This window comes from Folsomia candida, unplaced genomic scaffold (assembly GCF_002217175.1).
Source record: "Folsomia candida strain VU population unplaced genomic scaffold, ASM221717v1 Fcan01_Sc018, whole genome shotgun sequence".
Classification (NCBI taxonomy): Eukaryota; Metazoa; Arthropoda; class Collembola; order Entomobryomorpha; family Isotomidae; genus Folsomia; species Folsomia candida.
In genome coordinates this window covers 1,825,315-1,851,312 of record NW_019091210.1, presented here as the reverse complement: position 1 = coordinate 1,851,312, position 25,998 = coordinate 1,825,315, and the positions used below count along the sequence as shown (strand labels likewise).

General features: G+C 37.1%; 5 protein-coding genes, 1 long non-coding RNA gene and 1 pseudogene across 10 annotated transcripts; 2 read left to right on the top strand and 5 right to left on the bottom strand.

Annotated features, from left to right (window-relative positions):
• Positions 1–9,055: 9,055 nt before the first annotated feature.
• Positions 9,056–10,305, bottom strand: LOC118438009. Of its 2 annotated transcripts, XM_035857669.1 has the most exons (5): positions 9,992–10,305; positions 9,775–9,904; positions 9,581–9,702; positions 9,397–9,509; positions 9,056–9,331 (listed from the first exon to the last, which is right to left on the bottom strand). In XM_035857669.1, the coding sequence occupies exons 1-5, from the start codon at positions 10,037–10,039 to the stop codon at positions 9,160–9,162; spliced, it is 585 nt and encodes a 194-aa protein (XP_035713562.1). In that variant the 5' UTR covers positions 10,040–10,305; the 3' UTR covers positions 9,056–9,159. The 2 variants fall into 2 exon arrangements, with proteins under 2 accessions (XP_035713562.1, XP_035713563.1); XM_035857670.1 differs by lacking the exon at positions 9,775–9,904 and having other exon boundaries at positions 9,581–9,724.
• A 532-nt stretch (positions 10,306–10,837) lies between these two features.
• LOC118437990 lies at positions 10,838–12,225 on the top strand. 3 transcript variants are annotated; one of them, XR_004836543.1, is made up of 4 exons: positions 10,838–10,967; positions 11,054–11,106; positions 11,516–11,687; positions 11,748–12,225. It is a non-coding gene; the product is annotated as an uncharacterized LOC118437990 (long non-coding RNA). The 3 variants fall into 3 exon arrangements; XR_004836545.1 differs by having other exon boundaries at positions 11,054–11,296; positions 11,390–11,687; XR_004836544.1 differs by having other exon boundaries at positions 10,838–11,296; positions 11,390–11,687.
• Positions 12,226–12,595: 370 nt separating this feature from the next.
• On the bottom strand, positions 12,596–13,659 carry LOC118438122 (oxygen-dependent choline dehydrogenase-like). Its single transcript, XM_035857905.1, has 5 exons — positions 13,593–13,659; positions 13,370–13,494; positions 13,141–13,311; positions 12,746–13,057; positions 12,596–12,679 (listed from the first exon to the last, which is right to left on the bottom strand). Exons 1-5 carry the CDS (start codon positions 13,657–13,659, stop codon positions 12,596–12,598), a joined length of 759 nt encoding a protein of 252 aa, XP_035713798.1.
• Positions 13,660–13,919: 260 nt separating this feature from the next.
• Positions 13,920–15,440, bottom strand: LOC118437989 (annotated as a pseudogene). The gene has a single exon (XR_004836542.1). The product of XR_004836542.1 is annotated as a cytochrome b-like (transcript).
• A 3,439-nt stretch (positions 15,441–18,879) lies between these two features.
• Positions 18,880–22,663, top strand: LOC110857446 (baeyer-Villiger monooxygenase). Its single transcript, XM_022106041.2, has 3 exons — positions 18,880–19,033; positions 19,355–19,513; positions 19,969–22,663. The coding sequence occupies exons 2-3, from the start codon at positions 19,380–19,382 to the stop codon at positions 21,440–21,442; spliced, it is 1,608 nt and encodes a 535-aa protein (XP_021961733.1). The 5' UTR covers positions 18,880–19,033; positions 19,355–19,379; the 3' UTR covers positions 21,443–22,663.
• On the bottom strand, positions 22,520–24,376 carry LOC110857237 (protein PFC0760c). The gene is made up of 5 exons (XM_022105853.2): positions 24,137–24,376; positions 23,791–24,013; positions 23,223–23,453; positions 22,914–23,149; positions 22,520–22,847 (listed from the first exon to the last, which is right to left on the bottom strand). The coding sequence occupies exons 2-5, from the start codon at positions 23,979–23,981 to the stop codon at positions 22,675–22,677; spliced, it is 831 nt and encodes a 276-aa protein (XP_021961545.1). The 5' UTR covers positions 23,982–24,013; positions 24,137–24,376; the 3' UTR covers positions 22,520–22,674.
• A 701-nt stretch (positions 24,377–25,077) lies between these two features.
• Positions 25,078–25,897, bottom strand: LOC118438094. The gene has a single exon (XM_035857853.1). The coding sequence runs from the start codon at positions 25,879–25,881 to the stop codon at positions 25,105–25,107; it is 777 nt and encodes a 258-aa protein (XP_035713746.1). The 5' UTR covers positions 25,882–25,897; the 3' UTR covers positions 25,078–25,104.
• Between the last annotated feature and the right edge of the window lie 101 nt (positions 25,898–25,998).

The following is a 25,998-nucleotide window of genomic DNA, read 5'->3' as shown; positions in this document are numbered from 1 at the left end:
GGCGTACAAGTTTTTCTTTCTATCTTCTGCCTTTGTTGCTGCTGCTCCTTGGTGGCGGACTGTCTCCGGGAGATAACTAGGTGCGAAGGTGTCAGCGCAGGTAAAATCCCACACAAGGGATCTTCCTCTTGCCCACGGAACGAGAGTCATCCCGTCTGGATGCTTTCCGTCTTGGTGTGAACATCCGGGTGGTTCAAGGATGCAGGGAACATCAGCTGATCGAAGCGCCCTCGCGATTACGTCGTTAGCGGCTGCGTGGCGAGACCACCGACCAGCACTTCGTCGGCAGGATAAACCATGATATCCTCGTGAACTGACTTGCGCTCCACACGGGCAAGTGTGGGGTTGACAAACATCGCAACCTAAACGGAGGGAAATTGCGATGCGAAATGCCTCGTTCGAGAGAAGGGTGCCGATTTGAGGAGATGGTAGAGCGTTGAGCCATATTCCTGCATATCTGTCGCGAAGAGCACATAGGCGAGCCGTATCTTCAGACGTGGCTGCGGCGACGACTAAGTGGGACACTGTGATGTCGATGATGGGGCGCTCCCATGCTGTCTGTAATCCTCTCATTGTGTTGGGAGGAAGATTAGTTGGGCCAAGAGAAGTCCATCGTTCCTCTCCTTCCGCAATGGCGGCATCGGAACCATGTAGGTAAACCGGAAGAATTTGTTCCATTAGGGGTTGGGTGCTGTAGACTGACGAAAGAAAGCACGGTATCGCTACATCTTCAGCATGTCTGACCCCAAGGCCACCTTCTTTCACGGGTAGAGAGGACTGCATCCATGCAGCCTCCGAGAGTGAGCAGTTAAGGATCCCCTCCAGGGCGTCCTTGAGTGTAGCGTCATAGAGAGCGAGGGCCTCCCTTTTTCTCCACGACGGTGAGCATCGGAGAAAGTATATTAAACGAGGTATGGAGATAGAAGCTCGGAGGAGGAAGAAAGCTGAGTGGGCAGATATTTTCTTGAGACGTTTGGAGAAAGTTGCCAATTGCTCCGTTTTGGCAGCCAAAACCGCCTCCATGGCTTCGTTGGTAAGAGGAGAACCTAATAATGTTGCATTTTCTCTAGTTATCAGTTGGATTCCTGGGGCAAAATTTTGAAATTCTTGAAAAATCTGGGTGATGGTGTCGTCGTCCGCCCCCAATACTCCAACCTCATACTTGTTGTGGTTGAGATAAAGCCCCACTTCTTCACCCATTCTGGAAACTTTCTCAAGGGCTGCTAGTACCGTTTCCGGGGTGTCTGCGATAGTCCCGTCGTCGAGATACCATGCGTTTAGCTCTGTGTCCAAAGTCTTGATTATGGGGTGGATGACCAAAGAAAACAGAGAAGGGCCCAAAGGGTCGCCCTGATGACAACCCAGAAGCGAAGGGAGAGATGTTGTCCCGAAGAAAAGTGATGACGGGTTAGCGTAGCATTGGGACACGAACGGGAAGATTGATGGAAAATTATCACGAACAGTGTGCAGTAGAGTGTCTCTTCTCACTTCATTAAATGCGTTCCTAAAATCAATTTTAAGGAATGCTTTGGGGGTGTGGTGAGGGTAGTTGTAGTATACACGGGCGGCATGGGCACCGGTCTCAGCGCCACCTTTTATTCCAACGCCTAACTGATGAGGTGAAAAGTGGTCGATAAGTTGGGGGGTAATCTTAGCGAGGATGACCTTGGCGGCGAGTCGGCGCCACGTATTTCCCACCGCGATGGGTCTGATACCCCCAGTCTTCTTCCTCAGCGCCGTGAGAGATGCTCCGTATAATATTGGGCACAGCTTTGCAGGGACTTTTCCAGCAATCACATGGTTGAGGAAATCTGTGATTGCTTACGCGAGGTGTTCTCCTGTCTCCCCCTGATTGCAGCTGAGTAGGTCCTTTAGAATTTGGGGTCTCAAACCATCGAGTCCTCCTGCCGAACCTGGGGGGAAAGTGGATACGGCAATTTAATTTAACTATTTAGGTTTTTAATTTTGGTAAACTAATTATGTATCCGTTCCCCCTGAGGTAATGATAAATAAATATTTGCATATGTTGTCAAAAAGTTGTACAATCACCTAATTTTTTTAATTGGAAGACCACAAAGTTTGAGGGTTGTTTTTTCTCGGTGTGTACATTAATGTGCATATACATAATATAATGCATATAATGCATATAACGTTCAAATAATTGGCCACTTATCATGGATGTTACTTCTGTGAGAAGAAATTCCTACGAATTAGTTAGTTACTCACTCTCGAGTTCACACTTTAGAATGGTTAAAATAAAAATCTATATAACCGGGATATCAAAAAATTTCTGAATTTTTTCTAAATTTACGACCTTTGGGAATACCTTTTGTGGTTTAAAACCATGGAATTCTACTTACTGGACAAGTTTCTATTTCGCCGGAATATGTATATGTTTCGCAAACAGTTTATCCAACGTTGTTCAAGATATGTATTCCAATCTGTGAGTAAATTTTGCACAATTGTTGTCATCCTCGTTTTTGATAAACTTTTGGCAAATTTTACAATTTTTTTTAAAATTTGGAGTGTATGTACATATGTAATGACAGACATATCTGTTTGTTAGCATTATTATGAATTTGATTGTGAAGTAATATGGTAAATTAATACAAATATTTAATTATATATTTACATACATGGATAACTTAGTGAGCATAAATATCAAAATACTTAATATAATTACGAATTAGTGAATAATATCATAAAACACGATATTTGTGTATATATGTAAACAGATGTTAGAATGCATAATAAAATAAAATTAAATTAAAGACATAAATTTAGAAACTGCTCAACTCTTCTAATTCTGAAGTCTGGCTGGATTTGGGACTCGTTTGGTCAGACGTGGCTATCAGAATAAATAGCAAGTTGTTAAACAGATAAAGCAAAATTTCATCCGATATTAAGAAATCAATGATTTTTTAAGGTAGTGCTTTTTACCAGAATCATTCAGAAACCACAAGTCGTACGGATAGCTTAACCAGGAGTCCTGTGATGTACAAGGACGTACCTCGAACATGCCACGTGGAAAGCAGTAAACGTTTCCGACCTAACAATCAACCCAAAAATATTACAAATTTTTAATCGTCATTCAAAATTTTTCGAAAATTCGCATCACAATCATTTAGTCCATTTATATTTAATCTATTACATACCTGGTAATGACTTTTTACCACGTGGTAAACTTTCCCGATCGCTATTGCCACCATTATTGTCGCCCCATCATCCTGCGTCAGCATGAGGCGAAGGAATGGTGTCCGTCGAGCAGGTTCCAAAACTCCCTCCTCCACGCAGCAAACCTCGGCGAGGAAGGTGGATCTGAATTTAAAATTGTACATAAATAAATGCAATAATTAGTACATGTTGAACGAAAACTTAATTTCCCCAAGATTAGATATTATAAGCAACAAATTTTCTATATTTTTAATGAAAACAATTAAAATATCACTCACTCTAGGCGTCCAACGTAGTTTACTTGACGAAAGGTGAAACTTGACTCCATTTCAGAAGAGGTATTCATGTTAATTTATTCGCTAACGTGTAATTTCACAAGTTAATGTGGAGTAAGTATATTTAAGTTGTAAATATTTTAGTTTGGTTTAATTTTTTAATTGTTGCTTGAATTACGCAAATTTACTTGTTAAATTACTTTAAGTCACGTTAAAAATGTGAAGCTGTTTAAAGTGCAGAATGCAAAGTGGTAATGAGAACTGAAGGAGAGAAACGATCACATTTTGAAAGGATTGACCAATGGTGAAGGGTTGAAATTCGACGCTGGAAATAAAATTCCTGGAAATGTTCACCTCGCTTTTTTGTTTTGGTGAGTATTTTTGTAATGTGATCGTGCAACGAATGAGTTCGCCTGGATTAAAAATAAATGTAGTATTTTCCCACTAATTCTAAACGCAGTGCTGGTTAACGCTTGTAATACGTAAGTACTTATTATACGGAAAATAATTATGACTTATGAGATTTCTATTAACGATATTCTTATTTAAAGTTAGCATACACATTTGTGTGTATGTAAATAAGAAATCGTGGAAGTTTGCATACTTACCATTTCCATTTGCAAATATTTAATTGTTCGCGTCTGTGGGCTTAAATCATGCAAATATTGCACGACGCTATGAAAGTATAATTAGACACGATTAATTGGACCATGTCTTTGGGTATATACACGTGGAGAAAAACGCTAGATTTTCCAAAATTTCGGTAAAGAAATGAAATTTTGCTACTGCAGTAGAGGTGAACAAGCGCTTCGAATTGTTTAGGTATTGCATAATTTAACACGGTTTCGTTTGGGTTTACATACATAAATATTTTTCCGTAGAGAACAGAATACGTTGCACTAGGCAAAAAATCAATACGATAACAAAATATGGTGGTAGTGCCGCTGAGGTATTTAAACATACTTTAAATTCATCCAATTTGATTTCTAATGCTTCCTCCCATTCGTAACCCAGCAGTGATAAATAAGTAGTAACTGCCAGTTCCATATTTCAATCCATACCTGTTATTCGTAACACGAAAAACTTGTGAATAAGTAATTTCTTTGGTCGTTATTTTAATATTAGCGACCAAGGATTTACATTTCTCAATCAAATTTGACTACCGCATTCATAAAAATTTATTTGCAGGTTAATTTACGATGGTTCCCGTGCACGGCGATATTGATTTCCTGCTAAATGGTGGAACAACGAGTAAGTTGCAGGCACATTTCCATTCACGTTTTATAACAACAAAATCAAACACTTGGACGACTATATAATTTGTGTAGATCGAAAATTTCAGCATCTAAATACTAGATTTCTTTAGTCCTGAAAATGTTTTCTGAAGCATTCTTACCCTACATAAAATATCAAATTAAAGTCCTCCGACTTTTTAAATGCGTCCCGTTTAATGTGAATTCAAACAACGAAATCATAGTAACTGAGACGAAGAACTTTCAAAAACTTCTTCGTCAATTTATCCAACTTTTGCAATGGAGTTATTTCATCTTCATGTGCAGGAAGGTTTACACTTTGCAAAAAGAAGGCTGCCATTTAAAGGCAATTTCCAGCGCGATGATAGTCGCGTCGCGACTGACCGTACTGCTCTTCAGCTACAACTGGAATCCGAACGTTAAAGCTGCCACGCTGTTTAATGCGCTAGTAAAATTCGATAAAGATTATGGTATGATACATACATAATTTCACGTTTTATATCCATAAACGTCAACTGATTTTCGCAACGAAATAATTTTTTGTTCACAAATTAGTTATAAATATGTTTTTGAAAAAATGATAAAATGATCTGCATTAAATTTATTCTTCACAAAATCTACAACAGGGCACCAGATCCTGGTTAAACAAATATCTGCAAATTCGTTTTACGTTTATTTCATCCAATTTAAAATAAAACCTGAGTAAAACGCCAATAACATAGTAAAACCCTGGGTGTAACTCATTTAAAACCTAGCAAAGCAAACCCTTTAGAGCGTGAAGTCAAAAAAATAGCGTCCTATTTAGATACCAACTTATATATATAAATAACCGTAATTCGTGTCATCATTCTAAATGAATACCAGAATATGTTTAATAAACAACTTATAAGAACACGTGACTAAACAAATTTGCATACTTTCAGTTATCAATCCATCATTCCAGGATCTAATTCGGAAACGTGCACGTTCCCTCAAGATGGCACTCTTCCTGTTAACCACCGTCCCAGAAACGGTCTATTTCAGCTCGTTTCGCCGTTTCGTTCAGGACCCTTGCTCACCACCCTTTTTAGGTTCGGTCATCCTCAACTGTGCCCGTTGTGGGGGGACTGATAAAAGTAGGATACCTTGGTACATGTGGGTTGGTCTGGTCCTCCTAGACGGATATAATACACTTGCATGTCTCCACAATGGGTTCTTCTACTTCTTTTACATCCTGCTCGTCACGATCTTTTCATTTCTTCAGTACATTCGTGACCTTGGAAAAAGGTGAGGTTTTTTGAACCCTGAAAAAGCACATTTTCAGGGTTCGAAATATTCGCTAGAAACGAATTTTCATTAAAAACAAATGCACACGCAATTTGTGGCGTCATTAGTGATGTGCGTAGTTTTTTGCATGAGTGTTGGAAATTCCAGAAATAAACATCGTCTGGTGGACATGCCCGAGAAGGTTTGCTTTTTGAAAATCTTGTTTTGCAGTTCCGTAAAAAAAGGTTAAAAAATGCAAGAAATATAGCACTTTTTTTGTAACGGGTAAAAATACTTAACCAGTTCTAATTTTTTGCCTGAATGCATGTCAGTTATTTTTTCTCGGTTGAAAGGAACATTTCAAATCCCCCGCCTTAAAATTTTGTTGTATAGCATAATACATCACTAAAATTTTACTGATTCTTTAGGACGATGCCGGAAGGATTCAAAATCTACAGAAGGCTCCAAATCTTAGAAGTTTTGATAAGTGATTATAGCCGAACGCGATTACTGCCTTGTACTCTGGGCGTGGCACCAATCGTCGAAGTTCTGGGGTTGTTCACAATCATTAAATTTCACGACAGGATTCCGTTCCCGGGCATTTTAATATTTCCAATCGGATGTATGACCGCATTGACGGGGCTCGCTTCATTGGAAACAATGTCAGGCTCGGTAGTCATCAGGTCGGAAGAGGCCATATCAACCTGGAAAAAAGAGGCTGGTTCAAATCCGTTACGTCGGAGAAAGTTGCGTTCCCTTCAATCGATGAAGATCAGATTTGGGAATAACTACCTCGACCGCTTAACCGCATTGATCACGCAAGATTTTTGTCTCAATCAAACCGTATCCTTGCTAATTATGTTTAAATAAGATTGTAAAACTTTAGTGGGGCTGTTGCTAGAAAATTTTGTAAAAGGCAATTCGGACAATACCGTAGTTTGCATTGCTATAAATAAATACATTCAGTTAAATTGTGCTTCATAATAATTAAAATGGGATACTGGGCACAATTCTTTGTAAACGTGCAAATATGGAAGGAATCTTAAAATAAATGAATAAATAAATAAAATTATGCCCATCTTTCATACGCTGGTATTTTAAAGTTTCTATCCCTAATTAATTTAAATTAGGTACATACGTAGCTTCATTCGTGAGTTACGTGAACAGATTGATTGATGATTGATAGTCATTTATTCACATGTTATTCCTTGATCAGTACAATTTAATGACTGGTTTACATCAAGTAACACTAAAAAAATAGACGCGTAGCAATTGATTTTGTCGAAATTTTTAATTGAATAAGCAATTGTTTCTTTGGTGTGGGGAAATATTGATTTACTTCATAACTATGAGCATATAGCCTAACGATGTAGAATATGTACATATGTATATGTATGAAAGAATTCTCATGACTATACTACATATTAGCAATGTCAAAATATTGCACAAGCATTGACTACGTATATAAATACAAGGACAAAATGAATTTATACATCAATAAATATAGCTCCTTTAACCGGTATGGAGTTGCAGATTTAATTAGCGAAACCTTCTCTATGTCCTTGCTTGATTATCAATTTAAGTCATAAATAGATATATGTAGAATTTTGCCCGTTGAAGTGTATAGTACATATTACATTGACATAATATTGATTTAAAAATGTCTGCAAACATTTCAGGGGGAACTTTGCTTAGGGGCCGTTTATGGATTACGTTACGCGAGAAGGGGACGGGGTCTAAGGCTCTAATGATATCGTGCCTTCGTTACGCATGGTAAAGGGAGAGAGGTGATCTACGATTTTTGCGTTATGTAATTTATGGCCGGCCCCTTACTAAATAGTTTACCATCGTTTTCAGCTACGGATCGCCTTAATCCGCCTTACAGTATGTTTTTATAAATTTACATACGAGGGTATCCTGACGACAGGTTTTCTTGTGTTGGGGTGTTTTATATAAATAAATAAATATATGAATATCGTATTTAGATTAGATTTTATTTACTTGTGATATGTCCAAGGCTCTCGGCATTATATTACATTGTTGAAGAAATTGTATTTAAGAAATAGCATTTTACTAAATCAAGCTTAGGCAATTAACGGAATACTTACTTTTGACGGTATGACCATACTTTCATTAGATTTAGATGCACACATACAGTGAGTACGGTGATCAATAATACATTTTTGTGTTATGTAGTTTCGTACTTAAAGCCAGTTAAACTTACGTACGTCATTTATGTTTGGCATATTTATGTACATAGTGGGGTCATAAGTTCTCATGAATGCATTTCCGGTAATAAATCCCAAAGTATTAGAGCTATCTGTTCGAAATTTTTATGGATTAACAAGGTATTAATATTGTTTAGAAATCATAACTTCTTTGTCAAGATTTCGTCCACGGGCAATTAGACAAGACATAACTCGTGACGGCCACAGGTTGATCGTGGTACGCGCCAATTTTCGTGCAAAAAGTATTTCAGACTTTTCACCGTTGGCAAAAAATTTAATAGAAAAAAAGGCCAGATATTTGTTGTACAGAAGTCTGACATCCGTTTAAGTATGCGGAAGTCAATACTAAGTCATTACCGTGGTGTGCATGGGAGCAAGTTGGCTGGAGAAATGAAATCTCTGTTTTTTACCGCAAAGGGTACAAGTTGAAGCCAAGAATTATTTTCAGAGTGTCCTAAAGCCAAACGTTAATAACCTGAACCCTGGACCCTCCGAAAATCGACATTGGACCTTTCAACAAGACCCTGTTCCTGCGCAAGGTGCAAAATTGTCCAAAACTGGCTTCAGACGAATTTTCATGACTTTTTTTCATCCGTAGAACGGTGCTCAGTATCTGCAGACCTTAATCCCCTAAATTATGACTGGTGGTGAAAATTATAGGTACAAGTATGCTCTAAATTTCACCCAAGTGTGGAAGGGCTGAGGTCGCACTTACTGAAGATCTGGCGCTTTTCCCTGGAAATCCGTGCGTGCCGCGATCGAGCAGTTTTCGCCACGACTTATGTCTTGTGTACAAGCCCGTGGAGGAAATAGTGAAAACGAAGTTATGATTTCTAAACAAGATTAATACCTTGTTCATCCGCAAAAATTTCTATCAGATAGCTCTAATACTTTGGGCTTTATCACCGGAAATGCATTCACGGGAACTTATGGTCGGACTATGTAAGTAGGTAGCTCAAATGTATTTAAATAATTATGTGAATTCTAAAATGCTGGGCATTTATAGTTTGGGATTGATTGGGCCTGTATAGGTACTCCAAATGGAGTACAGGCAACAAAACATGTGATATGGCTCCCTTGTTGGCTAGGTTTGTATTCCATGATGATTTGTCCAGAGTGAGAGACGAACCCATTTGGTGAATTAAGTCCACAAAATCTGACAGGTTCCAGATTCATATCAAAATATGTGTGAGGATAATTAACCACTAATTAATTCCATACCTTTCAAAGCGAGAAAAACGACCGGTCCGTATTTGCAGATATGACTCCAGACAGTTCCATGATACAGGAATATTGAAGCATGGACAGGTAACGCTTAGGACGCAATTGTTACCCTGAGTGTAAATTTGAAGTAAGAATAATTGCTTTTTAGGGAATTTATCGTGTTTTATATTGTACGTATTACATAAAATTCCCAGTTTTTTATTCCACCCGCATTGTTGTTACTCCGTTCAAATTTGTTGCTGACGGTGGCTCGGGTATCACCGGGGTTTAGAACAATTTGGTTTCCAGGCGGCAAAAGTGGTGCTGTTTGTAGGTATAAAATACTCTGAAAAATACCACCTCAAATTTTTTGGAGTGCAAAAATGACAAAGTTACGTAGGTGCATCGTCGTCGGTGGATCTGTGACGATGATATCGGTGGTAGAATCTGTAGGTGCTAATGTGCTTTTATCGGTAACTATTTGTTTGCGGAGTCGCCATTTATGTACACCCCTAGTGGAATCAATCTTAAATACGATTCCAATATATACGAAGTTAAGAAAGCATTCTTCCCTGTCATGAAATGTGTAATATTTTTATAAACAATTATTTACCTGATGTCCCACGAAAGCAATTATTAAACCAAATAATACGCTCCTCATTTTAATTGATTTGTCGATTTTCTGCTGTGATATGAATTTTGCGCTTAATTACTCCGTACATTAATTAAAAATTTGCTGCGCCCGTTAATCTTAAAAGATTGACGTATCAAATAAGGTAGTTAATGTTTGATTAATTCCACCACGTTATTTCCGGGCGAGAAAAACTGATAAGTTAAGCTGATATTGTCATTACGGTTCGGAAACGTTAGACTTCAGACGGATTTGCTATGAGTAAAAAAATCCAAATGCAAGCTTCCCAGTGTATGAAAGCATAGAGATTTTATAAAATTAAGACTAAAGATTAATTAACCTCGCTCATGTACATTAATATTCATACAGGCAGTTAATATGTTCAGTCATTTTGGAACTTTGGCATACTTAAGCTAATTAGATAATGTCACTAATATACAGCTACATATCGGTTAATACGTGCATAAACCTTTCCTATTCGGTTTCACACAGAATAAGGAAGTTTGGTCGGTCTTTTAATTTCAAATGTGAATTCAATGCCACGGTTTCAGTGTGCCTTCTATTGTCGATTTCTGAGAATTATAAGCTGATTATAATATTTCTTGGAATTATACAAGATCTAAAAATATTTTATGGTTAGTCTGCAGATCGATAAGATTTATTTATAAATATGTATATTCAAATTATTAATTTATCTCGTAGTTTATAAATATTAAGCGAGTGCCGAGATTCATTGTCGCATTCCTTGAGAAACACTGAGTTACCCTTTTATCAAGGTGATTATAATAAAATGCAGTTTTATCATGGTCATGGCTTCTGGGTTGGTTAGTACATGCTGTCCTAATATTATAATGTTACATACATGTGTTTGTAGACACTAATTAAGTGCATGGCAAAAAAACCGGCGCAAATTGTCTCCGGGCGTGCATATGTGCGCGCGGTGATAAAATTGACACCAGTAGGTGAATTTTAATTTCTTTAATCTTCATTGAGTAAAATTCCATCAAAATTTTCTAGTCTTTTAATATGCTGGATAACATTTAGATAACTCCGACTCGGGTCTTGCGCAATGCTTGCAAATTGATCACAGTCATACGGTGAGCCATGATTGTACTTAACAGTTGCTGTTATGCGATCCCGATCCGCCCATCATTTACCCCAGAAGGATGTTTAATATCTGATAAATCGAGAAAAAATTACGAAGTTCAGGAAAGTAGAAAAACTTTCTGAAATTTTGATTACCCCGTCAGTTTTTAGTGAAAAGTGTGGATGTCTGGATGGGAAATGGTAATTGATTTGAGGATCGTTGCCAAATTTTATATATTCTATACTTTGTGACCACTGATCATAAAGTAAATTTACAATTAATTTATAAAATAGTGCGTGGTAGACATGTCCAAGGTCAATCGAAGAGTCATTATCATTATCACCTTTGAAAAACTACCCATTACTGAACCCCCGAAAAGTGTACCTTTGGTGGCTAATTAAACGGCGTAAAATATACAGGATTGTCTAACGGACACAAATTGGGATCACTATTTGGGTCCAGATAATCCCGAAGTATGAGACACGCCGTTTTCTCTGCGGCAAGTTGCGTGGGAGCGTTTGGATTTCCGTTCGTCGATGTTGGAAGAACGCTGGCATCAATAACGCGTAATCGTGAGACTCCACGCACCCTGTAAAAAATCCATTAGTTGTGATTCTGAACATATATATTTACAAATTATCCTCATCGCAGGTCTATTTTTGAGCTGACTTTAAGTCCGAGGCGACCACGGCGAGTGGATCATCTCTTCTTCCCATTACACAAGTTCCAGACAAATGCCACGATGTTCTCGATGTTTGCACGATGTAGCACTTCCAGTAGTCGTCCGAGTCAAAAGGATAGAATTTACAGGCCTCTGGAACTTCGGGTCTATACCTCAAACCCAACGGTTGAAATGCAGCAGTCTTGCTAATACTGAAAACCATGCGAATACATAACAAAGTTTATCGCAATATTAGCAATATCTACATGGGTATTTCATCCTTGGCACCTTTTCGTGTAATAAATTTGATTTTATAATGTAATGCCCACCCTCGAGCAGGACATCCATATCGGTTGGATCCGTAAATATCCCCAAGTCAAGGCTGACCAATTTCTCATCGTCCACTTCCCCCGCAGCATACATTTCCGTATTCAGAAAGACACACCCTCTTGATTTTGGTCTCCCAAATTCTACGCGCATCACAATCTGCAATAAATCGTATCCAATTCGGCCAATTCTTACAGTATTCACGAGGAATTGCCATAACTAAGGAACGTATGTAGACAAGGAAAAGTAACGTTTATGAAATAATTTGGCAACTTTCCCACGTCCAAAACTGCTTTTAATGAAACTTTTTTTTCAAGCTACACCAGGATTGTTTATTTAGCAAGTTATATAAAAAAAATCAAGTCCAAAATGAGGTACATATTATCTTTCCGTTGAGAGACCCGTATGAAGAAAAATGTTAGGAGGCAAAGCTTACAGTCCACACTTTTTTCTCCCCGTGGATGAAAAATGGAGAAACAATTTCCTTAAAAGGTGAGCTTTGCCGGCGCTATTATTCTTTGAAGAGCCAATTAACGGAAAGATAAGCGTCATGTGATTCCAAATTTTTGGATTGTTTTTTTTTAAATATATCTCGCTAGACAATTGTCATGTATGTATGAAAGTAAGTAATGTGATTATACCCTATAGGTTGATAACTTACCTGGGTTGCATTTATCGCAAGTCCGGCTAGATCATTCATTTGAAAAAATAAATGATAATCCGGCCAATTCCCTTCATTATCTCGTTTCGCACGAGACGAGACGATAAACGCTTGATGCACATTTTCCGTGCTAAACGCTCCCGTTTTTATAGGAGCCTGGAACTTGATAAGTTCATCTTGCAAGCCCGAATCGGACAAAGTTGGATAAAGGGTTTGGGCGGCTGATGGGTTTAGAATCTGAAATTTGAAATGTATGTCGGCATGATCCAGGAGATTCTGCCCGACCCCGGGGAGGTCTTGGACGATTGGGATCTAAATACGTAGGGGTTTCGTACACATATCTAAGCATTATATTCAAGTTGCAGACAGTTTCACAGCTTAAAATACATGTTTACTTTGGCGGCGTGGAGAGTTTGTGAAGGGCCGATGCCGGATTTCATGAGCATTATTGGCGAAAGTATGGCTCCCGCAGAGATGATAACTTCTTTCGAAGCGTGAGCAATTTGTGGAATTCCGTGTCGCAAATATGTCACGCCGTATGCGATTTTGTTTTCATCAATTAGAACCTAATCGTAATTAAAAATGAAATACTCCGTTAAAATTATGCATATTAGAATCTGGTACCTTTTGAACTTGAGAATATCGCAAAACTCTCAAGTTAGGCCTGGTCTTTTCCACCCCTTGAATCAAGGCGGTGTAGGAACTGGATCTTAAAGAATTTTTAGTCGATAACGCTATTGGGGAGAAGGCTGGAGTTTTAATTAAGAGTGTAACATTTTATTTAAAAAGTGCGCAACAATTTGAAAATCATGGAAACCAACTTGGCTTGGCCAAGTAAACACTATACCTTGGGTCTGGAATGCATTTGGATCTGCCGCCTGAAATCCTAATTCCCTTCCGGCCGCCAGCCACATTCCGAGTGTTGGTCCATTCGACGTAGTAACAGAGAAGGGTCCACTCGTACCGTAGAAACCTGTGCAATTTTTTCATTCGAAGTTTGCATAACATGCGAACTGAAATCTATATCATAAGCTGGAAATGTTTGTCTGCAACGGAAGTGAAAATAATTTTCCGTGACGGAAGTAAATAAAAATGACGAAAGTTTAACTTCCCTCGCCAACCGGCATTTTCAGCTAATTATATAGATACAATAAAAATAATAGTTCGGTGGAATTATGAACAATCTGACTTAATTTTCACGAAAATCAAATAACTTCTCGCCTAATGTTATTCCGGCGATAATGAATGGTAGAACAAAGTGGAATGTAAAAAATCGCGTGAGTGTAGCGTTATCTACCGCGAACCCCCCCCAAATTCACTGTACTAATATTAAACCTATATAAGGGATTGCTGACAATAAATTTGTAATTACTGTGGCGGCTCAAAATGACATTTGTCCTCAAATTAATACATATCCTATGAAAGCAGTTGCTATTACTAAAAATAAGATTAAGACTCCTATCGTTCAAGTCATTGTATAAGTATACGATGAATAGTAGATCCCTCGTCCTACATGGAGGTACAGGGCAATGAAGAATATAGAGGCTCCATTGGCGTGTATGACTCGTAGAAGCCATCCGTAGTTTACGTCTCGGGTAATATGAGCTACTGTATTGAATGAGATGGCTACATCTGCTGTGTAATGTATTGCTAAGAATAAGCCTGTGATAATTTGGGTTACTAGGCATAATCCTAGAAGAGACCCAAAATTTCATCAGGCTGAAATATTAATTGGGGCAGGAAGATCTACTAAAGCATTATTGGCAATTTTAAAAAGAGGGTGTATTTTCCGTTCTGCTATCATTATTGTAAAAAGTGTGAGAGGGTTTTGAGAGGGGCCTCAAATTTATTAGAAATTTTTACTACAATCACTAGGGTTAAAAATAAATAAAGTATAGAAGTGGTTAAAAGAATGCAGTTGTTTCATCTATAAAGGAAATTAAATGTTTTTGTTATAAGAAATCTTGTTCTTGATTCTTTAAATTCTTGGAAGTCTACATTTATAATTATAAAGAATACCAAAATTATGGGGATAAAAATACTATTTGGGAGGGTGATTATTTTTAATCTAATTAATTCATTTGACGCTAGGCTAGTGATATAAATAAACAAAACTATTAACCCCCCCAAAAAAATTAAAAATAAAATATAGGAAAATCATCTAGTTTTTATAAAAAATCATACAGTGATGCATAAAATTATAGTCTGAGAAATAATTAAAACTATTATTATTACTGGATGTCTTCTTAGATAAAATATAGCTCTAATTCTTGCGGAAGTTAACAAAAATATTTTTATACAAAATTTAATTTATGAAAAATATTAGCTTTGGAAGTTGGAAAAAAGTGGATAACTTAATTTTGAAGTTTTTATGCTTTAAGCACACTTAAGTTTACAAAACTAATATTATAAAATTAACTATAAAAACTTATATTTTTATCTTTTATTAGAGGTTTAATTATTCTTTCTGGGATTTGGATTGTGTGCTCTAAGCGGGACCATCTTTTGTCTGTTCTTTTAAGACTTGAATACATTAGATTAGGGGTTTTTCTTTTATTATTAGCATTATTGAGAAAAGGAGACTTTTTCTATTCTTTAGTTTATATTACTTTTACAGCATGTGAGGGTGCTTTAGGTCTTTCTATTTTAGTGACGATAAGACGGACTCATGGAGGTGATTATTTTAAGTCTTTTAATTTTTTTTTAAATTTATGATAGTAAATTTATTTTTTATCTTTTTATTTATAGGGTTTTTAAAGAAGTTTAAATTAAATTTAATTTATGTGTTAACATTTATTTCTGTTTATCTAGTAATTTATACATTAGTGGGTCAGCCAGAAACGTTTTACTTAGACTCTTTATTTTATTATGACGGGATTAGATTTATTTTAGTGTCTCTAAGAGCTTGGGTTAGAATTTTAATAATTTTTTCTAGATATAAAATTTTTCGTTTCAAGGAGTATACTTTTTATTTTTATAGTTTTGTTTTTTTGTTACTTTTTATTTTACTATTGACTTTTTTTTCGGGTAACTTATTATTTTTTTATTTTTTTTTTGAGGTTTCTCTAATCCCGACACTTTTAATTATTATGGGTTGAGGCTACCAACCTGAGCGTGTTCAAGCAGGAATGTATTTTTTATTTTATACGCTCACAGCGTCGTTACCTTTACTTTTATTAATTATGTACTTATATATAATTGGAGGTGGTGTTTCTTTATTTTATAGGGAGTTACTTTTTTATTCATTTTCAGGTTTTAATTTCTTTGTTATTACTGCTTTTATGGGTTCGATAGCCTTTTTAGTTAAACTCCCTATGTATTTTACACATTTGTGACTCCCTAAAGCTCATGTTGAGGCCCCCGTTGCAGGCTCGATAATTTTAGCTGGGGTTTTATTAAAGTTAGGGGGCTACGGTCTTATACGAGTTCTTAGCATCACAGGGGTTTCAGTTATAAAGTTTAGCCCTTACTTTATAGGGCTAAGATTAGCTAGAATAATGTTTACAGGGATCTTGTGTTGTCGTTTAAATGATTTTAAAGCTTTAGTAGCGTACTCTTCAGTAGCCCACATAGCTATGGTGATTGGGGGGCTAGTAACTCTCTATTCATGGGGATTTATGGGGGCCTTAGTGATGATAGTAGCTCATGGAGTTTCCTCTTCAGGTTTATTTTGTATGGTTAACTTATACTATGAACGAACTGGGAGCCGAAGTTTTTTTATTAATAAGGGGCTTATTTTAAGTTTTCCTATTTTTTCTTTACTAATATTTTTTCTCTGCGCGTCGAATATTGCTGCCCCCCCGACTATTAATTTATTATCAGAGATTTTTTTGATAGCTAGAATTATGAGTTACGATTATATTATACTTTTATTCTTCCCCCTAGGCTCCTTTTTAGGGGCGGTTTTTACATTATTTATATTTTCGTTTTCACAACACGGGTCTTCTTATAATTCGGTGGGAGACGGGCTTATACGCTAGTATTTTAATAATACAGAGGTTGTCCCACACGTTTTTTTTAAATAGGGGTTTCGTTTTAGCTTCAACATATTCGGACGTTCTGCTCTCGGAGTATTCTACAAGCCACAGTGAGCAACTAGCTTGAGCAAATTGGCATATGATTCAGAACGATAACGTAGTGAAGCTAAATCACAACCAAACTTAAAAAAAGCACGTGACAAAATCTCTCAAATAACCTCTTTGATCTTCATTGAGTAAAATTCCATTAAAGTTTTCAAGTCTTTTAAAATGCTGGATAACATTTAGATAACTCCAACTCGGGTCCTGCGTAATGCTTGCAAATTGATCGTAGTCGTGCGGTGAGCCACGATTGTAGTAATTGTTGTTATGCGATCCCGATCCGCCCATCATTTTCCCCAGAGAGATGTTTAACATCTAATAAATAAATCGAAAAAAATTACCGAGTTCAGAAAAGGGGTAAAGCGTTCTGAATTTCTGATCACCCCATCAGTTTGTAATGAAAAGTGTGGATGTTGGGATGAGAAATGGTAATTGATTTGAGGATCGTTGCTAAATTGATTTGTCCAGAGAAAAGTGTTCACAGCGGGAGGTGGATTTCCGCCCGTTTCTAGCAGTAAAACTTGGAAATATTGGGAGAGTCTGCCCGCCAGTAGACATCCCGCTGCACCAGCGCCTACTGTAAAAAATTAGAATTCAATGTATATTTACATACATTTGAAAATCAAGGAAAATTAGGTGTATCCCTAACATGGGACCAAGTTAAGGTTAACATGAGCAGTTATCTTCTACCGAGAAAATTGATGTACTTAATAGAAATTAGAATAATTATGGGGTAATTTTAAACTGTAAGTGGAAAGTATATAAGATGACTAGATACGGGAGGAGATGAGGGGGAGGGATTGATAGGGAGGAGATGATGGGAAGATGAAGATGAATGGGAGGAGTTAGCATATAATCTTAAATCTAGGAATTATAAATCTGTCGTCTTGTCGGTTTTTACGCAAATTTCGAAAGCTACACGTAAATATGAATTTAAAATGCGTATTCGGTGCCAAGTGTTGGGTTTATTGTCGTACAGATTCTAAATCTCTTCATCACTCAATTGAAACAATTCGCTGTACGTTAAATTTGTTGCCCAAATTTCTTTTTTGGGTTTAACCAAAAGGTACTTAATATTCCTGTGTACACTCAAAACAAAACGGTGTCAATATATGACTTAACCGCCTTGGTTACAATTATGATTCCGACTAGTAATGATTTTTTTCCGTCCGGTCATAATATTATAACACATTTTAACAGTGTGCTGTGTACATAGGTAATATTTTAAGCCTGGGTATGTACATAGATATTAATTTAAGTTGAAATGGACAATATTATCTTCTATGTACCTTAATTGTTACATACCTAAATAATAAACGCTGGACATTGCTGGAGAGTGGAGATGAACTTGAGAGAAGAAAAAACTGGAAGCTTTACAGGCACAGGCCGCGGAAAAGGGTGAAGTCATTTGGGGTCATAAAAATTATCGAGGGGGTTTTATACAATATGTACAAACCGATCGCATGAATTTATTCAATAGAGAATAAATAAATTATTTTTAAATGAGTGAATATTTAATTGGCGAATATTTTGTCAAAATTTTTGCAAAATATTGTAAAATATGTCAAAATATGTCAAAATATTGAATAAATATTTATTCATTTCATATTCATGAAAAGAGTGAATGAATAATTGTACGCATTATTAATTTTTTACTCTATGCTGAATACATTGAGAAATACATCTAATAAGGTAAATTTGAGATAAAATTATCAAAAAAGTAGCAAAGAATAAATACTTAAATATTTTTAAATTAGTAATAAATGAATAATTAATGAATAATTTTTTCCAATTTTTAAATTGAGTATTTTTTGAACAGTTTTGAACAGGGTTCTGTACATTTGCAAGGGACATTATTCTAATGGTCCGCGGCCGTTAACTTTATAAAGAAATGATGCGCAATTTTTTTTACCCGTTTGTCCATGCATGGGATGGTTGCGTTGTTTTATTGATATGTAAATATGTATGTATGGATATAGTCGATAGATAAAAACATGCAAAACTAACAAATCGTAAGCATATAGACATTTAGATAAATTTATTTATTTCGATGGTCACGAGTCCAGTCCTGAATTGACGACCCACCGCAAATCCTGCCGAGAATTGCGGAGAGACATTTATCTTCCCAGTTTGAATTTTATTGTGCACGTTAAAAATTAAAATTGAGATTGACCGGTTTTCATTTTGTTTGATTTTGTTTAGCTGACAGGTGTGTAATTTATGCATATAATATAATTCTATAGAAGTTGATTGCTAGAAATCTGGGTTAGATATTGGTTTATCGGTATTAAAGTTGCTACCGTTTGGTATTAAAACTATATAGGTCCGTAAAAACTCATATTTACCAATGTAGAAAAACTTTAATACTGAGCTAATACGCGTCAATACCACTTAATTATATGTTTAATTATATGTGCATGAATACCGCGTAGTATCATTTTAATATCGAATTTCTAAGAGTGCACATTTTGTCTCAGGTTAGCAAGTTTAGATTTTCATATAAAATTGAACTTGGAAATTTTTTTTATAGAATTTGGAAGCATCTTTCTGAGAAAATGGTGCAGCCTCCAGTCCTCGACAGCGTCATCGTGGGTGCCGGTTTTGCCGGGTTGTACACCCTCTGGAAACTCCGCGAGTTAGGATTTTCCACCAAAATCTTGGAAATGGGATCTGATATCGGTGGGACTTGGTATTGAGAAAATTGGGTTTATGTATCCTTATTTTAAGGCTGAATAGCTTCGTCATCTCATTCATCCTATTCAATCTTTTTATATGAAGTGGCTTCCAAAATGGCATCAATTTCATGGGTTTTGAGATAAATTCGATAGCATTTGTAATTTTTATACAAAAATTGCAAATTGCAAAACTATCGATTTGAGAAAAAAATCGATACATAAATATTTAGTTTACTATTTTTTCACAATAAATGTTCCCAAAATTAATTCGCTAATTGGCTTCAAATTGAGTTTTGTAATACCAGAAATGAAATATCAAAAGTTGTATTAATCTCAAAACTCATGAAATTCATCCCGTCTACATTTAAAAACATTGAATAGGGGTAGATTGAGACTAAAGAATCTATGACGAAGAATATGTCACCTTTACATGCCAAAATTATTAATGCTCCTCTTCAATATTTATCAGGTATCACAATCGCTACCCCGGAGCTCGAGTGGACAGCGAAATTCCAATCTATCAACTTTCCATGCAGAAAGCCTGGTCAAGTTTCGAATGGAGCGAGAAGTTCCCCGCGAGAGAAGAAATCCTCCGATATTTCGAACACCTCGATAAAACCCTCGACCTCCGAAAAGACATCGAATTCAACACTCTCGTCGTATCTGCCACCTTTGACGAATCCCGACATCTCTGGGAAGTCAAAACTTCGTCTGGATCAACCATCTTGGCCACCCATTTGAACTTATGTATCGGGTTTTCCGCTCGAAAATATAGTCCCACTTTCCCTGGCCAGGAAACATTTAAAGGAAAGATCTTCCACTCTGCCAACTGGCCAAAAAACCAGGACGCCGACTTGACCGCGAAACGTGTCGCCGTGATCGGCACGGGAGCTTCCGGTATTCAAATCATCCAAGAAATCGCACCCATCGTCGACCATCTCACGGTGTACCAACGAACCCCGAATTTTGCTTTGCCCATGCGCCAAACTAAATCTCGCGACGCCCCCTTCGCCAATGTATCCGGTTACGGCGACATCTTCAAAATAATGCCGACCACCTTCGGCGGCATGAGTATGGACTTCACCCCGAAAAAGTGGGATGAAACGATTCCCCAAGAAAGGCGGGATCTGTACGAGAAATGCTATCAACTTGGCGGCTTCAACCTCTGGTTGTCCACTTATGTCGAAGTATTTTTCAATCAAACCGCCAACGATGAAGTTTACGCTTTCTGGCGGGACAAAGTGAGACAGCGAGTAAAAAATGAGGCAACCCGAGATTTACTTGCCCCTATGGTACAACCACACCCCTTCGGGACGAAACGACCCTCACTGGAACAATCCTATTACGAAGTCTTTAACCAGGATAACGTCGACCTTATCAATGTTAAGGAGTCGCCAATCCTGGAGATTACACCGACCGGGATTAAAACGGCGGATGGGCGTCACGTTGAGGTCGACGTGATCGTTTTAGCGACCGGGTTCGACACCAGTACTGGAGGAATGCTGGATATTTCGATCAAAAATGGGGAGGGGTTAACCCTCCCGGAAAAATGGGGGGACGGAACGTCCACATTTTTGGGGGTGACGATGCATGGATTTCCGAACATGTACTTCATCTATGGACCGCAAGCTTCGACGGCGTTTTCGAACGGACCGACCTGCATCGAAATTCAGGCGGATTGGATGATCGACCTGATGGTGGATATGCGCGCAAAGAAGAGGACGCGCGTGGAGGCGGAGAAGGGCGCGGAAGACGACTGGGTCGCGATGGTGCGGCACATTTGGGAAATTAGCTTGTTCTGGAAGGCAGAGTCGTGGTATCAAGGGGCAAATATTCCGGGGAAGAGGAAGGAAGCGTTGAATTTTGCGGGGGGAATTCCCGCCTATAGGAAGGCGTTAGGTGAGTGTAAGGACGAGGGGTATAAGGGGCTACAATTTAAGTGATAGTTTGTAAAAGCAAGTTCATGACACTCTTAAAAATAATGTGAGCCTTTTGAAAATTAAACACTCAATTAAATATTAAGTAAACCATGCATCTTAAATCTAGGCATAGTAAATTTTGCTGTTTATCATAAGTTTTTAAAGTTAAACGAGGAGAGGAAAATCTGTCGAGAAAAGATTATCACAAATTTCTTATTACTTCTTACAAGGTGTCAAAAGTTAGTGTCAAAAAGCCTATGAAAATCATTGAGGGTATTCATAACTCCTTAATTTTCTTCGTACCGTACAATAAGTTACGACGGTTATGAATGAAATTTTGTAAGATTTTGTGCTCGAAAATCACGTCACTATGCGATTTTTACGAAGTTTGAACCCTTGTTTTTCTTCGTAAACTATTTTATCATACTAAAAATACGAATAAAAAATGAATACCCTGACTGTTTTTTATGTGGAAGCATGTATCTTAATAATTAAATGAGAGATTATAGGAAAACATTTTTCATAAACTTAAAGCAGGTAAATACATAAGAAACTTGAGGTTGTAAATTTTACGAAGTCCTGAAAGTTTAGGCAGGTACCTGATGAATGAGAGAGGTTCTACTTACTTAATTTCATAAAATTGAACGCGTATTGTCTAGAAATAAAATTATTGTACGCACATTTTCTCAAATCTATTCATGTTTGTAAATATAAAAAGTACATACGTGTATGTAAAAATATTAGTATTATTTAACTATTGGCATTGCCTTTGAAGACAAAATGTTACTATGTATATGTACATACATACATACAATTATGAAATGAAACAAAAAAAATAAACTCTTGGGTTTACAAAATATTTTCATTATGTTTGACGTATTTATCACATATCTAGATAATTATAAGCATCTTGAGTCAAGATGCTTATAATTATCTATTTTTAAGGCTAAAAAATGCTTGTCAAGATTCTTGACAAGCATTTTTATCATAGCACAAGAAAATTGACTCGCAATTCTTAATCTGGACCAAAAAATTACAAAACGATGTTAGACCATGTCGATAACTAGAAATCAATAAGAGAATAAATATTTGACCAGAAAATGCGCAAAAATTAATATATTTTATTTGACCTCATCTAAAATGACCCAGATATAATATTTTTAGCTACAATTTAGACATCCATGTTCAACATACATGTAATATTTCATAAGTATTATAAAATTTACAAAGTTGACAACTTGTAAACTTCCTCTGCCTCATTCATCCCCCCAATCATTCTCCCAGTGAGTATATCCAGCGACCCAATTATCAGCATCATCCCACACTTGATCATCTTCGTCACCCCCAACGGACCGGGACCAGTCTTCGCCACCCCAGGCTTCTTGGTCATCATCTGACCCTTCCCCTTCGAAATCAGCAGGCGCGTCTCCTTGAAAATCATTGCAATTCAAGTAATCATAATTATTATCGTCGTCGTTAACGTCGTTAAGTTCACCTTCGTTCTCTGCATCATGAAAATACTCATCATCTTCATCCTGGTAATTGGTCGACGCAACACTGGCGGCGTCGGCGTCGCCGAAGACGTCGTCTTCTTCGATGTTGTCGTCGCCATCATCGCCCCAGTCGTCGTCGTCACCAGCCCCATACCAGTCGTCATCCCTGCCATCGTCGCCCCAATAGTCTGGACCCCCAACAAGGGTTGCACGTTCCCACGCGTCTTCATCATCGTGCCTGAAGGAAGGTGAAAAATTTCTAGCTCTAAAATGACCTTTAATTACAGTTGAATATGCTATGTATTTGCTACCAGATCGCAGTGTTGTTATCATTCTGCTGGTGGTTGGTAGTGGGGGTGGATGTGGGCCCACGACGAAGACGCAGCATTTGAGCAGCATTGTGCTTTTTAATGGTTTCTAAAATCGAGTCAGGATCCCTCGTTGGCAAATCCGGGTTCAGTTTTCGTTTCTTGCTGTTTTCCTCGATAAGCTTTTCTGCGAGGCGATTCCTCCCCATGCCAAGGGAGTAGGAGGGTCGGCACCTATTTACAAATAAATACACAGTTACATACTCATTTTTATGTACTATTTTTTTACTACACTGTTAAGTATTAAATCATTACTGGACGGATTGCATATGGATATGACTCTACCGGTACGGTAATAACTGGCATCACGGTCAGTAATGTCGTGGCAATGAAAAATTTACCACTCGGAAAGAAACTATCTATTACCAATCTGGAAGGAAGTTACTACTACCAAATCAATACCAGCATGGCGTATATGTCTGACTATACCTAATTTGTTTTGTAACAGTGTATGTGTAGTTTTAAATGAGTGTAATAACTTAGATAATTATTTAAATAAGTAGTTACATACGTAGGACAACAGTCCATTGTGTCGAAATGATCGGCGACATGGACGGCGCAAACGTTGTGACCGTTCGTACATTGAATAATTGGTATCGAACACGTCTCCAGGCAGATGCAGCACTCCAAAATGTTTAGAACGTCGGCCGATGTCGACACGGGGGATGAAGAATGGCGACGGCGCCGAGTTTCTGGAGGCATGATGGTGTAGAATTGATTGTTTAATTGCTTGTCTAGCAAAGAGTAATAAAATTAGGTGAAAATGTAAATTAGGAAAATGTACAAAAACTTTGATTTATGGTGTACTAATTAATAATTATTTTAATGTACTTCATATTTCATATTTATTTACTTACCGAAATATTTACCTCGTCCTTGCTTTTAGGGAGGATTTACGCGTAATTTTTCAACTTCATGTTGCCCTACATTATATAATTTATCTTGACTACGATAAATTATGAGGATTTAATGTGCAATTTCAATTATCTTGATTGTGGAGAAAAAAGAGGCGGTCAGAATTAAATGGCACACGTCCAAACCATTTTGTTTTGAACTTTTTTTCACAAACCAGATGATCGGAAAGAAATTGGAGGCATGAGGGCCGTTCAAAGTTGACGTGTGAAAATTGTTGACGATCAGAAATATTTAATTACCATCAATATAATATTTGATACGAGGTTTACGAAATTTTCTGAGTAACAAATAAGTTGTGATTATATTTGAACGGCTTATGAATCCTGCCGTTGCAACGCGTTGGAGGCTTTGTTCTCTTGTTTTGCATACAAATGTTAGAGCGTCATGAATTTATAAATGTTTTCGTATTTATTTTTACACATACATGTTTAATTTATTTGTAAAAATAAGTACATTATATGTATGTATATGTATATATACATATGTATATATGCATTAAGATGTACATATTTTAAATGTAGATATGTTGTATACACATGTACATATGTGCATATCAAAAAATGTGAGACAAGTAATTACACGTTTTTATTGCAATTTGCAATAATTATTTATTATCAGTGTAATATTTTCTAACGTGTTTCTTGTATTATTTCAAATTCAATTAGACAAGGATTGGCTAATTCTTGTACAGGAAAATACTACACGATACTAATAAAACTATGAATCTGTGTGCATAGCAATACGCAGATAATTTTATTAACTATGCATGAATGTAGTTTAAGCTTACCATTAAGTTCTAAAATTATAAATATTTTTGAAAATAATACGAACAAGGTATACAGGTGAGGTGCAACCTACACTAATTTTAATCTCCACAAAATCTTATTACTCGCCTTATTAGTCACGTTTGTTACTTAATACCAAACTGAAGCATGATGATCAAATATGTCGAAATGGCTGAAAAGAAGGTCAAAATCGTAGCAGTATTAATAATGAAAAAATTTCCACACCGAAATCCGAACGGAATGCACGCGTCCAATCTCATCTTCAGCAATTCCAAATAATTCTTCTGTTCCACAACCAGATTCAAACTCCCCCTCGAGTACGCCACCCCTCTCAGCCACGACATCTGGAAACTTTTCGAAACCTCGTAAACCTCACCCATGCCGGGAATTACGCGACAAAAAATGTACACTACTGTGAAAAAGAGGAAAACATATCCCAGCAAACTTAACGGGCTTGACGAAGTCCAGTAATGTATTGGCAAATATGCGACAATACAACCCATCAAGGAGTACCCACCAAATGAAATGGCTAAAACCCAAGCGAACAATTTATTACATTGTGTCACTAATTCGTCCAAGCGTTTATAATATGCCAAGGATTGCTCCATTTCCGCCAACAATTCAAACTTCCCGGATTTTTCTTCCCGGAAGGATATCAGGCCGATGCAGGTTTCCAATATTCGGCAAAAGTTGAGACACGTGGCGGCAAGTTGGACCATGAATCCTAAATCGTAAATTATGTAAAGACCTTGAAAGGTGACGGAGATCGTGAGGAAGACGGAGTTGTAACAGGGGGAAGATGAGATTTTGGAGAGAACGTTGTACATGAAGACGGGTGACATGGGGTCCTTCAAGTGCTTGATTATCGTCACTGTGGCTCCGGTTATGGAGAAGATGAACATTCGAAAGAGGAGGGAACGAAATTCGGGTTCATGGTTGTGAATCTTCTTACCGGGAGGGAGGGAGGACTTGTATTTTTCTGGAAAAATGGTGCATTAATTTGAGATAATTTTCAAAAT